Source organism: Bradysia coprophila, unplaced genomic scaffold, assembly GCF_014529535.1.
Source record: "Bradysia coprophila strain Holo2 unplaced genomic scaffold, BU_Bcop_v1 contig_561, whole genome shotgun sequence".
NCBI classification, from domain to species: domain Eukaryota; kingdom Metazoa; phylum Arthropoda; class Insecta; order Diptera; family Sciaridae; genus Bradysia; species Bradysia coprophila.
The window spans coordinates 245,780-258,296 of NW_023503807.1; the positions used below are offsets into that span (position 1 = coordinate 245,780).

At 37.6% G+C, this 12,517-nt stretch overlaps 2 protein-coding genes across 2 annotated transcripts; one reads left to right on the forward strand and one right to left on the reverse strand.

Annotated features, from left to right (window-relative positions):
* LOC119083151 (alpha-ketoglutarate-dependent dioxygenase alkB homolog 6) lies at positions 1–11,821 on the forward strand. Its single transcript, XM_037192797.1, has 3 exons — positions 1–155; positions 10,790–11,003; positions 11,070–11,821. The coding sequence occupies exons 1-3, from the start codon at positions 126–128 to the stop codon at positions 11,549–11,551; spliced, it is 726 nt and encodes a 241-aa protein (XP_037048692.1). The 5' UTR covers positions 1–125; the 3' UTR covers positions 11,552–11,821.
* On the reverse strand, positions 526–8,377 carry LOC119083142. The gene is made up of 14 exons (XM_037192783.1): positions 8,182–8,377; positions 7,311–7,863; positions 7,099–7,254; positions 6,791–6,877; positions 6,508–6,716; positions 6,308–6,454; positions 5,889–6,249; positions 5,681–5,817; positions 5,515–5,622; positions 5,341–5,458; positions 5,057–5,289; positions 2,889–4,999; positions 2,092–2,818; positions 526–2,033 (listed from the first exon to the last, which is right to left on the reverse strand). The coding sequence occupies exons 2-14, from the start codon at positions 7,834–7,836 to the stop codon at positions 552–554; spliced, it is 6,402 nt and encodes a 2,133-aa protein (XP_037048678.1). The 5' UTR covers positions 7,837–7,863; positions 8,182–8,377; the 3' UTR covers positions 526–551.
* Positions 11,822–12,517: the final 696 nt, after the last annotated feature.

Below are 12,517 nucleotides of genomic sequence, written 5' to 3' on the forward strand. Positions count from 1 at the left end.
ACCGATGTCACAAATTTCAAACATTTAGCTTCATCTACTAGAACTGTTTTCATAAAAATATTTAAGATAACAACATAGAGATTTGAGAAATTAGACGAATAAATGAAAAGTACCGTGAAATAGATATGGATATCAGTGATTTTACAGTACAATCTGTAAGTAAACCAATTCGAGTTTATTACAAATAATTATTCTTGTCGCACTGGCTGTACAAAAATAGTTAAGAAATTTGGTGTTTCTGGAACCAAGGCCCAAACAAAACAAATTGAATGAGGGAAGTGGGGTTTGTTATGATTCAATTGAGAAATGCACTGGAGGTTTAATTTTTTTGTTTAAAAAAACGAAAGTCTTTCTGCAAGAGCATGAAAAATGTTCCGATGTTGTTTCACAAACGATTTCAGGCAATTACCTAACGTCAACAGAAATATTTCATAAATCGTTTTTGTTGTAAAGGATTTCTTTCGTTCTATTTGAACAGGGGGCTGGTAAAAAGAATCAAAAATGAAATAATCAGCAACTATAAAATATGTTATTGTGACCTATTATTTAGTTTATTGCCAATTTAGATTATTGTCGTTCTTAGTGTTAAAAAGTGAATTTAATCCGCCACAAGGACTTTTACAATTTGTACCACATCGATGAATTTTGTTTGTCAATTTCTCCAACACTTTTTCGCTCAATCTGTTGATAAGTTCATCATTATTCAACAGTCGCCTACAACAAGTAGAATTTACAACTTTGATTTTGTGTCTGCCCCTTTCAATATTTCCATCGCCTTCCAGATTTAACTCTTGATCAATTTCTGTGTCATCAACGGTCTCGACGTTCACGGTTTGTTTGTCTGAGTGTAAATTTCGTTCTGAAGTGAAAGCTTCATCCAAAATTACGGATGATTTGTTGTCGACAGATTTTGTTACTGAAATTTCAATCGATTCTTTGCCAATTCTTTGCTCATTCCTTATTGGTATCAAGTCACCAGAACATGGAGATGCAATATCGTTTCCCACATTTTGTCTTAATTCGCTTGGTGGATTGTCTGGCGAGCCGTTGACAGCTTCAACCGATCTAATAGCTAACGACGTGACATTTAAGGAATTCTTATTTTGTTGACGTTTATTCATTGCGACCGAAATATTGTCCGAACAGTCATTCCATTTTATGTTGTGTGATGATGACAATTGGTTTTTCAAATCAATCTTTTCGGTGCCCTTATCGCTAAGCTCTGCGTTCTCTTTGAAACTACTGATCTGCGCGTCATTTTTTCCACCCTTCAAATCTCTGGGCGTGTTTTCACTTTCACCAGATGCACTCGTGCCCTTTACGTTAACATCAATTGACTTACTTCTCATCACTCCTATTGTTTCGCTTGATCGGGGAAATAGATGCCTGGCCACTGGTAAGTCGAGTTGTCTCTCTGATAATTGTGGATCGCTTACAGCCTCCCGGAGCGTTTTATTGTTCGAAGTGTTAACTAGGCTTGATGACAGATTCAGTTCTCTATCGTCCATAACAGTCGCCTCTGACGATAAAAATGGAAAGCTAATTGTTTTTCCAATCGAATGTGAAAAAACAGTCGACAAATTTGGATCGTCACGACCAACAGCAGCCCGCTCATTTGTTGTTGCCATTAAGTTTGTTACGTCTGTCGATTCTTTTAAAAACGTTACTGAATTCGGAATGATATTTTCTCGTTGTTCGGTTGTTTTTGAAACAACTTCATCGTCAACTGTTGTCTCCGACCGTGGAATATAATTTTTAATGTCTGAAATTGCTTTTAGACGATCAGCAGTTCCTAGAATGGGCTGTGCTATATTCAACTGCACCGAATCTTGCCGATCGAAATCAACTTCAACGTGCCCGCCACCGTTCTCAGTGTCATCCGATGTCAGTACCTGAGTTTCTTGTGAGGTTGGTGTTTCGTCTAACTTTTTCAATTCTTTTTTATGGAAGACCATTTCGATTTCAGAATCTCTGCTACCACTTTTACTGGCATCATCCACTGCATGTTGGTTGTTTCCAGTTAATTCGTCTTTCTGTAAACAATTTTTTTTATTCTTGCGAAAATGCACAACAAATCTGAGTTTCACTTACCTCATCCATCTGCTTCGAAGATTCGCTCATCGATGGGCCATCCGAACTCATCATGCTGGCTGCAGGATCAAAAATTAAATTTGCCTGTGATTTCTCACCCAAAACATTCTTATTGATTACATTGTCTGATTGCCAGCATTCAAGGACAGGTTGAGGCTTTGTGTTCGATGTAATTTCTGTGCAATCATCCGATTGCCTGTGAATCGATCTAACTGATCCGTGTCTCCTTATTTCGCCACTCAGAAATAATGCATCGGTAACTGATTCGTCTTCATTGTCTTTCGAGCTGTCGGTGGCTTTTTGAGCTGTGTTTAATTCCATTTCCTTTTCACTAGAAGTATTTTTAGCGAGCCAATCTTTTTTACTTGTTGTATCACCATCCTCGGCCCAAACACTGTTCTGATTCGCCTTTTTGTCCAAATTTTGTGTTGAACGCTCCTCTTGTGTTGCACTTGACTTTCCCACATCTCTGTCCGCATTCCATTTTGCTTCCTTAAGATTTTCGTCAATTTTCGTGTCGCCGAGTTTATCCTTGTTGAGGTTTCCTTGGTTGGGCTTCGAATTCAATTTTCCGTCCGTTTTGTTGATCAAATCTGTTTTTATCCATTCGTCGTTGGTACGGGTAACATCTCGTCGATGATAGTCCTGATTAGCTAGTGCATCCACAAAATCGGGATACCGCGTCAGACTTACTTTACATCGGTCGCATGGTTGACTTGGTCTTGCTCTTCGAAAATAAAATAATTATATTATAAAGCTGAAATTGCCTGGAGGCCCTGAGATAAATATTAAATTACCTTAAAACATATCCGCTTCCCGTACAGTCAACACAATGTTTTGAACTTTGATATGTGCCACGCGAATCCTCTTTTCCGTTCATTATCGCACTTTGAGTTCGACCAACAATTTCCTTTGATCTGACGGCAAATTGATCCAATAATCTCGTTCTGCTGGACCAATTACTATTTCCGGTTGGTTCAAGCGAATAATTTTGATTTTTGGTGGATCCCAGTAACTCTTCAGAACTGGATTTGAATAATTGATAGTTTGTTCCTTCGTGTTCCACTGACCTTGCGTTGTGCGCCCGTCCAAATACATTTTGGCGCTTTGCTGTAGTCGTTGGTTGCGAACCAGGTGGAGTTCTTGGACGAATCCCGACTTCTGTGTGACATTTGTCCACATCATACATGACGTCACTCTTAGATTTTCTCAAAATATGATCTTTGGAGTCCTTTATCATTTCCATTGACCTTGCATGTAATTTTTGCGTCGCTTTTCTGTCTTTTATCGATGCCGAAGATAATTTATGTAATCTTTCATATTTTCCTCGCTGCACAACAGTATCTGATCTAACGTTCAGTTTAATGCCGGTTTCCGTTGCACGAATGCCCTGTGTCTCTGTATCTTTAATCAGGTTTTCATTGTCTAACCTCAAAGACTTCAATTTCTGGTTTTCATTTCCGGTTGCAAACAACTCTGACTTAGCTTGTAATGTGAGACCAGATTTTTCGTTTGTTACATTACTTTCTTGAAATTTGTTTCCGCAATTTTTTAGATCTCTTATATTCTCTTCTGATCTGACTTTCAGTTTAACGCCAGTGTTACCATCCATTTGCAAATTATCTTTCGATATTTTCTTCAGAGCTCTTTCTGATCTTGCATCCAATAATGACTTCTCGACAGTTTTTCTCTTGACTATCACTTCTTCAGATCGAATAGACAATTGGGGGCCAACTTCTTTTTTATTTTCTGTGTCTTCGGTCCTGTGATATCCTTCTTCTGATCTGACTTCTAATCTAATGCCGGTTTCACCTCCATCCGTTTTCGCTTTATCTTTCGATGTTTTCTTTTGAACTCTTTCTGATCTTGCATCCAATAATGACTGCTGACCAGTTTCGACTATCATTTCTTCAGTTTGAATTGGGAAATTGTTGTCTACTTCATTTTCATCAATATTTTCTGTTACTTGGGTCCTGTAAGAGTTTTCGTTGTCTTTTCTCAAGTCAATGAATTTTTCTTCTGATTTCGTACTGGAGTCATCTTTCTCAATACCCCGAGTAGCCGACGGTTCTTTAAGCGTTGTCCCTTCGAATACGGTTTTTTGTTCAGAATCGCGGCCTCTTGATTGACGAAAATCATCACTGACATCGAATAATGTGCTATGTGATGACTGGCGACCATCTTCTTGATCGACGACATTAGTTTCATCGGAACCAAATTTCTGCTGAGCAAATTCGCAAGTTTCTTTTTTTCCGACTGAATTTTTCGGTGTGCATCCATGACTTCCGACGGAAGCGTCTGCTTCCGTTTCTGATGTCTTTTTGCGTAGTAAATCTTTTCGGTCCTCCGCTTCTTTCGTGTGTATCGGTAGAGTTGTGGCTTCAAGAGCTTTCATCGGAGCGGCAGTCACAGCATTGTATTTAGACCCTTCCCGATCCTTTGTTTTAGTTCGGGATGGTTCATTACGATCCTCGTTTGTAACGTTTGCAGTATGAGGTGATTCTCTGCCCTGACGTTGATCGTCAATTGTATTCCCTTCGTTCCTTGTCCTTTCATCTGATACACCAACTGTTTCGAATGAATAAGGTCGATGGCTTGAATTTGATATAATTTCCTCGCCTTCCATTCTACCATGGGGTCTCTTTGAATGTCCCTCAAATATTTTTTCCATTGCTCCTCCATGCGCTGATACTGATCCTGATAATTTGTCATCACTACCTTCACTTCCAATGTGATTCCACTTTGCAGCAGTTTTATCGTGGGAAATTGTAGAAACTCGCGAAGCTATTCGTTCTTTGGTGCTCAGCGATCCTTTGTCGGCCGGCTTAGATTGCAACGCTGATTTATTGTAGCCCACACTGGACGTGGCTTGAATGGAATCTGTCATACTATGTTTTTGAAGTGACAACTGAAAACAATTTTTTGTCCGTGACAAACTATTCTCTTAATGGGTAAAATAACATACTCGTGAGTTTGGTGGAATATACGGTTGTCGCTTCCTCGGTTGGATGTCTCCAACATGCGAGCATGTTCTAATCTTATCAGCACACCGACTGTTGCACAGTGGAAATATTCGATTGTTTTCAATATTCGGTAGGAAACAATTTAAATGTTCGATAAACACTCTTGTAATCAACTGGTCGTGTTTGTGTGAATCGTCGGAGGTGATAGAATTGGATTTGTCAGTCTCAGCGGTGTCTGAAAATTAAATTTTTGTTGGAAGTAGCAAGATGAAGTTTATGAACCTACCATTTTGTCGTTGCGTATCACCATCGCCCGTAAATTTCTCTCTGATCAAAAATTCGCCGGAATAATGATCCACTTCACCACATGGTCCCAGGTCTGCGTCCAGGAACGGCTCTTCTTCCTAAAATCGTCATCAAAATTAAGTTCTCCCGATATTAACTTACACCATCAACAAACCGATCGAGAATAAAATTTCTGGTTGATGTGAGGCGTTGTCGTTGCAGACCTATTCAATAAACGACAGATTACACCCAGACGCTCTTTTTGTGCCGCGTCTGTTGCATTCTAAAAGATAAAACTCTCTGTTATTGAAATTTATCGCTGTTACACAGACTCAACGTACAGTTGCATGTTCCTGGATAACTCTCTGAAAATTTAAATTCTTTGCACTAGTAACACAATTTATGTTTTGAAACAAAATCATAAGTGAGTCACAAACGTATCGCTTTGCTATTTCATTTTCGTGCTCCAAGAATCTACCTGAAAAATAAGTATTTGGATTGGATGTGTGTGTATCCAGTCAAGTAGACATTCATATGAGTATCTCTCACCTAGCAGTACAATCATCTTCTGCATTTCGGATGACGAAAAATTCTCCAAATTAAATCCTTGGAGTAAATTCCTCAATAATCCGGCCATACATTGGAGATGATATTTCGAAGCCGAATATTCTTCCCCTTCCATGTGTTGCATTAGCCAAGAAATCAGACCATTTTTTATCATATCGGTGCGTTGGAATCGATTTAAACTCAATTTCATCATAATGCCCATCAAATTGTCACCCATAATCTGATCAATGTTATCTCGTCCAATGTCACCCCAGGTCAGCATACCAATTATTGGTCTGTTGTTAAAGTAGTTGCGTCCAACTTTATACGACACCAAAGCATTTACGAACTGGGCGATGCTGGTCTGAAAACGAAAGTTTTGTCTACTCGCTCGTTGAGAGAATGTTTCGTTTATTGCTCACCTGTAATTGGTGCGATGGAGTTAATGGCCAAAAAAGGTCTCCTAGCAGTGGCTTTGATCTACATTCACATTGAACTCCGAATAGATCAAATTTTACAATTTCTTCAATTGTATTAATTGCCACGCTGGAATTTGATGATTTGATTCTCTAAAAATAATTACCGACAAGTGGAATCGAGCTGATATGAACACAAAACTTACCATACGAATAGCATCCAGTACTTCAGTCTTTTCGTCCACCGATCCACTTATCAGGCATTGACGAACCAATTTGAAATTTATTTTTGTGTAACCACCATGATCTGTTGGAGACGAATCAGACCCACAATTCGACGTAAATCGGGTACGACGCCTCGAATTTGTCGGCGGAAATATTCTCGTCATATTAGGACACATGAAACAAGATTTATCTAATGTTTGATTTTAAACGAAAAAGTGAAACTTGCTGAATAAAAATGTTTTTTTTTTAGATGATAAAACGTACATCGTTTGTCATAGTCTTGACCCGCTCGTAACCTCTGCGGGATGTGATTTTGTGTCGGATCAACGTAATCAATGTTGAAAAGATCTTCTGAAACCGTTAAACGAATTATTATTTCCAAGTTGATCAACAGCAAATACTTTTAAATCTTGTCACTCTAGACAACATGGCCTATCAAAAACTCATGAAGTTTGAGAGTTGGGAATTAATTCCCAAATCATAGGAAGGGGGAATTATAGAAAAGCTTCGGGTTCGGTAGCAGAAATATGTTTTTGCAATATTAATTAACGAAAAAGTCTTTCAATTCTTACCTTTTCTTAGGAAACATTTAGATGCGTTCTGCGCTGTCCCCACTGTTTCAATTTTATCGTCTAAATTCAGCGAGTCTCGAAACTTTTTGGCAGTAGCCTTAGTAGCACATTCGCAGAAGTCATCCGTCTTCTTGTTAGCTACTAAATTGTTCATACCTTAAAAACGATAAAAATTTCTGCCTGTTCATTATTACAATATGCAACGAGTATACCATGCAAGTAAGCAGTTTTAGGATTTCTTTCCCGCAACGAATTGAATAGTCTTGGAATTTTGGCTTTGCTTTCGCAGGTTCTGTTATCATTTTTCGATCGTATCACATAAGTTGCATTGGAATTTTCGCTGGTTGATTGGTTTTTCTCAATTGTTTGACGAATATTTAAACGTCCTTTGCTAAACACTTCCGGAAGTACTACAAACGACGGATGATCTGTTCGCTTGTGAATACTTGCAATTTGTGTCTTTTTTAACTTTCCTCGGTTTTCATCGAGACCATCATTATTGTCATTGTAGCGTAATTGCATTTTCTGTGCAAAAGACTTTCTTGATGGAGGACGTTGCTTCGATATTCTTAATTGAACCAGTTGCTGAGTATCGCCATGACTTTCGTTATCCGATTGAATGACATAGAATAGATGGGTGTTGGACTCTTTTAAATTTACTACGTGTCGTGGTATTTTGTTGGTGTCCGTTGTCGACGAAGACGTACTTGTTTTCTCTGACGAACACCCTTGGTTCATTCTCTTCTACCATTCACTGCATGCAGTCTATAAGATTCAATTAAAGAGTTTACTCAGAATTTGTTGCATTTGCACATTAAAATTAATTTTAGAGAAAAAACCATGTAAATTGATGATAAAATTATGATAAGCAACACGACATGATATAGTCTTTATATTAAATGCACTACACTCGTCCACATTTGTTCGATTACAGTCACTGTATTGTACGTGCTACAGGTCTTTTAGTACAATTTAAATAAAAACAATTCACAAACGGCAGTGGTCGGTGACGATGTAACTTCGATACTTCGATAAACAGAGGAAAGGATTTTTACTGAACCGAAAAGTAGGTGAAACAATTACCATACGCGGACACGTTATATGGTTGTATGAAAACGACTATCGATCAAACAAGTTCGGTTTCTGTTTCAAGTTTAGAAAAGTAAAATTTCTACAAGGCACCGATTCGGATAGTGATAATCGATGTAACTCTCAATTTTATTTACAAGAAAACTGTTTTATAGTCACAATACTACCGACAGTGTCTTCGAAATAAAATGTCACGGTTCACTGAGATTAACAGTTTGTCTGGACAATCGAAAAGATACTAATAAATCTGGCGAGAAATCAAAAACCACTCAAACATTTTGCCACCGTGCGTGTCAGAGCGAAATTAATGGAAATTGTAATTAGTCGGATACATTTTCTTACGCTATTATTATACCGAAAGACCGAAAGAAATATTGGCACACTACGGAAATGATTTTATTTATGTTAAGGACTCAAGATACATATATCAAGGTTTTTTTTACCATTTAATTCAGATTGGATGATATTATAAGTTGGTTTGTTAGTGGTGGATTATTCACAGCGATATTATTTATTCAATAGAATGTCTAGTTAACTAAAATTAGAAAATAACAAATCATCACACTGCATCAACAACAAAGGCTCTAATATTTTATAGGTCATTGACATTATTTAAACACGTGCACGTCATGTCACTCGGTACAATTTCAATTATATATATTAAAACTATCTGTTCGTGATAATTTATGTGGCAGTGCTGTTCATACCTCACGAAGAATCGGTCATATTTGGGACATCTCTGCAATAATTCATAATTGAGTATACTCTCTAGGTACCACAACGGCAGTCACAGAGAACGGACGTGTTTATGCGTTGCTCTCTAAAAGTGTTTCTTTTGTGTGGCTGTGTGTGAATTCATTTTCGATTTTGTCTGATTTCTGTGCCAACTTTTACGGCTTTGGTGTTTTTATTTTGCTGTAATGGTTAAATGGTGAAATTATTTTAAAGGTTTTATTAACGAAGTCAAAGTGTTGTTCTCGTAGGTCATTTTCTCTTTGATCAATAAAGTTGTTCTCGCCTCATTGTGCGATATCAACAATTGTGTTATTTCCTTTGTTATTTAACATGTGCTTCGTGGCGTCGGTGTACGGATTAACAATCGACTCTACCAGAAGCTAATGCTAAATTACGTGCTCGATTAATGTACGAAAATGACACATTGCCGTATGGCATCTGGCAGTCAATTTTAGTGCAGGTAAGGTACAAACGCCTCGGGTTCTCATTTGACACCCCAAAACCACATAGCAAATTTTTACAAATTTGCTGTGGTACAATCCCAAGATACAGAAACTATCTTGTACTCCAAAATGACCGCGAGGTTTAACAGATCTATTGATTGATACGTTGTATGGATGTCAAGGGATATGACGAAATACGAATCATTCAAACGCTACAACCTGCAACGCCAGAACGAGTTCAGTCACATGGTGGCATGGCGATTTATACGAAGAGGTAACTCATGGCCTATGGTGATTAGACACTTGCTATTACCTAAAACTAATAGCCGTAACCGTAACAAAGTCGGAAATATCAAAAAACCCAACATTCGCTTTCTCCATAAAAGAAACCATATCGACATAATGTCAATAGTAGAAAGAGCTACAACATGACAATGTTGATAGCGCCATCTTTGGGAAAATGTACAGGTCAATTAGTGATGGTTGTGGTATTCGCATACCACCCACGGCTTGGAGAATTCACAACGTATGGGACGTTAACACACGGTCGATTTGTGAACAATCTAAGTCGGGAGAGATATGATGTAAAATCACAGTCCATATGATCAAGAGACTTGTACAATAGCACAACAGGCCCATCTGAGGCTTAGGTGCTGGGCTTACACCCTCCCATCTAATCTAATCTAATCTAATCATACTCTCTAGGTATGGTCTAATGTGACATTTTGTATGAAGCGTATGAAAGTCATTGAAAGGTAAGGTTTTTATATGAAATCGCTATTTCCTCCGGTTTGTATGGACAGACCATACCTGGAATTGTTCTTTCATTGGAAATAAGTGCTGCCAGAGATGTAGAGGGAGAGAGTGTGTATATACTAAATAAAGTTTAAATCCTAACTTACGCCAACACACTTCAAGCACTGAAACTGCCTAAAATGCCTAAAATAAACCGTCCACACCAGATGCGTATACAACTTTTGATGCCGTAAGTGCGGTCGAAATTCAAAATCTTTCTCACGCAAGTCTTTCTAACGCAGCGTCAATTACATACAAGGAAGCGTTTGAAATATATTTGTTGGTCATAGACTCGTTCACTTGAAATTCAAATTTTTGGCACACTTATGGCGTGAATTACGAGAAAAATTCCGTAATGTTTGCAGCACTTTTGCTTGAAGTGCGTTGCTTACACGCCAACGTAAAACGATGCCTTCGTAGCAAAAAAAATCCCAAAATCTATTTTGAACTTACAGATCGAACAAGTGAAAATAAAAATTGTCCATGATCCCTAAATATGTTTCCCTGAATCTGGGCACACTAGTACATCCCCGACCCTCGGGTAGAAAGTCATTATTTTATGCGAATATTGGAAGACCAGTGAAGATCAATACAGCTTTTATAACAATTTTTTATTTCCTTTTTTCTAGTGTCCAAATACCGTCATTTACATACCAAATTTCATAACACCGGCAGAAGAGCAGAAAATTTTAACATCTGTATACAATGCACCCAAACCAAAATGGGACCAATTGACGCACAGACGCCTGTTGAACTATGGAGGCGTTCCGCACAAAAATGGTATGATAGCCGAAGAAATGCCCGGTTGGTTGCAGAATTATGTGGACAAAGTAAATAATTTGGGTAATTTGCTCACTCTTCTGAACCGTTAATCGGCAAATCTATTCACGATGATATTTCAATTAACAGGAATATTCGATACGAAGAAAGCAAATCATGTTCTTGTGAATGAATACTTGCCGAAACAAGGAATTATGCCGCATTTAGATGGGCCGTTATTTTATCCAATAATTACGACTATATCGTGTGGCTCGCACACTGTTTTGGAATTTCTTGAGGCTAACGATAATAATCCCGAATTTTCGGAAACTTTAATGTCAGCCAATGATGGTTCCAGTGACCAAATGGACGGTAAATTATCGAGAAAAATTATGTGCAAATTGTTCATCGAGCCTCGAAGTCTATTGATTTTGCGAGACGATATGTACCATAAATATTTGCATGCTATTTGCGAAATTGATGAAGATGTGATCAGTGAAAATGTAGCGAATTTACAGCATTGTAGTAATAGTTATAAGTTAGGCGATAAAATCAAACGTGAGACTAGAGTTTCATTGACCATAAGACATGTGCCAAAAACTTCCAAAATGAAATTGAAATTAGGAAATTAGGAAATTTGTTGATTTGATAAATGATTATACATTGTGATGCTTAAGATTGTTAAGACGAATTGAGATCGTTTTTGCTTTTTGTTCTATTTTTGTTCCAATCAATCAATGGTGCTCGATCAGTAAGATATATATTTATATTGAGGTAAAAAATAAGTTGAGATACGAAAAATTTGGCGGATGAAAACACTTTATGTTAGTGTCTTAGCAGATCACTGAAAGAAAATGTTATTTCAAGTATTATAGGCGTCGTCGTCGTTAAAACACATTTTTTAAAATCTATATGGTAGCAAAGCACACAGTAACTTAGAAACTCTAACACCCACACATATTCGTCTCCAAATTTCACCTTCAGTTTATTAAGCTGTCGATCAGCCATCGTAAAAATGAAAAATAATTTTTAAACTTTGACTTAAGCAGAATTTTTGGATTCAATTGTATAATGGAAATGTTTACCTAATTGACTGTTTAATAAAAGAAACGGGTAACCAATCAACAGGAGCATGTGATTTTCATTTCTAATATGACGCTGCTTTAAATTATAATGAAGGTACGGCCAAGACAGCTCTCTAGCAACAGCGCACACATTGTTTACAAAGTAAGGAGGTCAAAAAATTTCATTACACTGCATTCATACAATTCTAAAATAATGAAATTTGCAAGCGGACTAACAGAAGGACGCAACGTATGATCTACACAGGAGGACATCTTTGGAGTGATGCCGATGCATGTGATCGTTCATGCGTAGCGTTAAAGCAGACAACAATAACTTATTGCCACTCTAAGCCACTTATTGCACAAAGCGCATCGATGTTATAGTTTCTTATTCCAATTTGCTCAGAAAATGTTAATAAAATACTTTCTATAGGAAGACTATGATGATGATGCAAGATATTAATATGTTATAAAAACTACACAATCTACGGCCTACCCACCCCATAATAGGGTGTGTCGATTTCAATTTTTTGT

Excerpts from the sequence above, each read along its gene's own strand:
- LOC119083151 (XM_037192797.1), top strand. The coding sequence starts at position 126 with ATGGATATCAGTGATTTTACAGTACAATCT. Across the intron at positions 156-10,789 it reads GTGATTTTACAGTACAATCT|TGTCCAAATACCGTCATTTA; the intron begins GTAAGTAAACCA and ends CCTTTTTTCTAG. Across the intron at positions 11,004-11,069 it reads GGACAAAGTAAATAATTTGG|GAATATTCGATACGAAGAAA; the intron begins GTAATTTGCTCA and ends TTCAATTAACAG.
- LOC119083142 (XM_037192783.1), bottom strand. The coding sequence starts at position 7,836 with ATGAACCAAGGGTGTTCGTCAGAGAAAACAAGTACGTCTTCGTCGACA. Across the intron at positions 6,455-6,507 it reads TACTGGATGCTATTCGTATG|AGAATCAAATCATCAAATTC; the intron begins GTAAGTTTTGTG and ends AATTATTTTTAG. Across the intron at positions 2,034-2,091 it reads CTTCGAAGCAGATGGATGAG|AAAGACGAATTAACTGGAAA; the intron begins GTAAGTGAAACT and ends AATTGTTTACAG.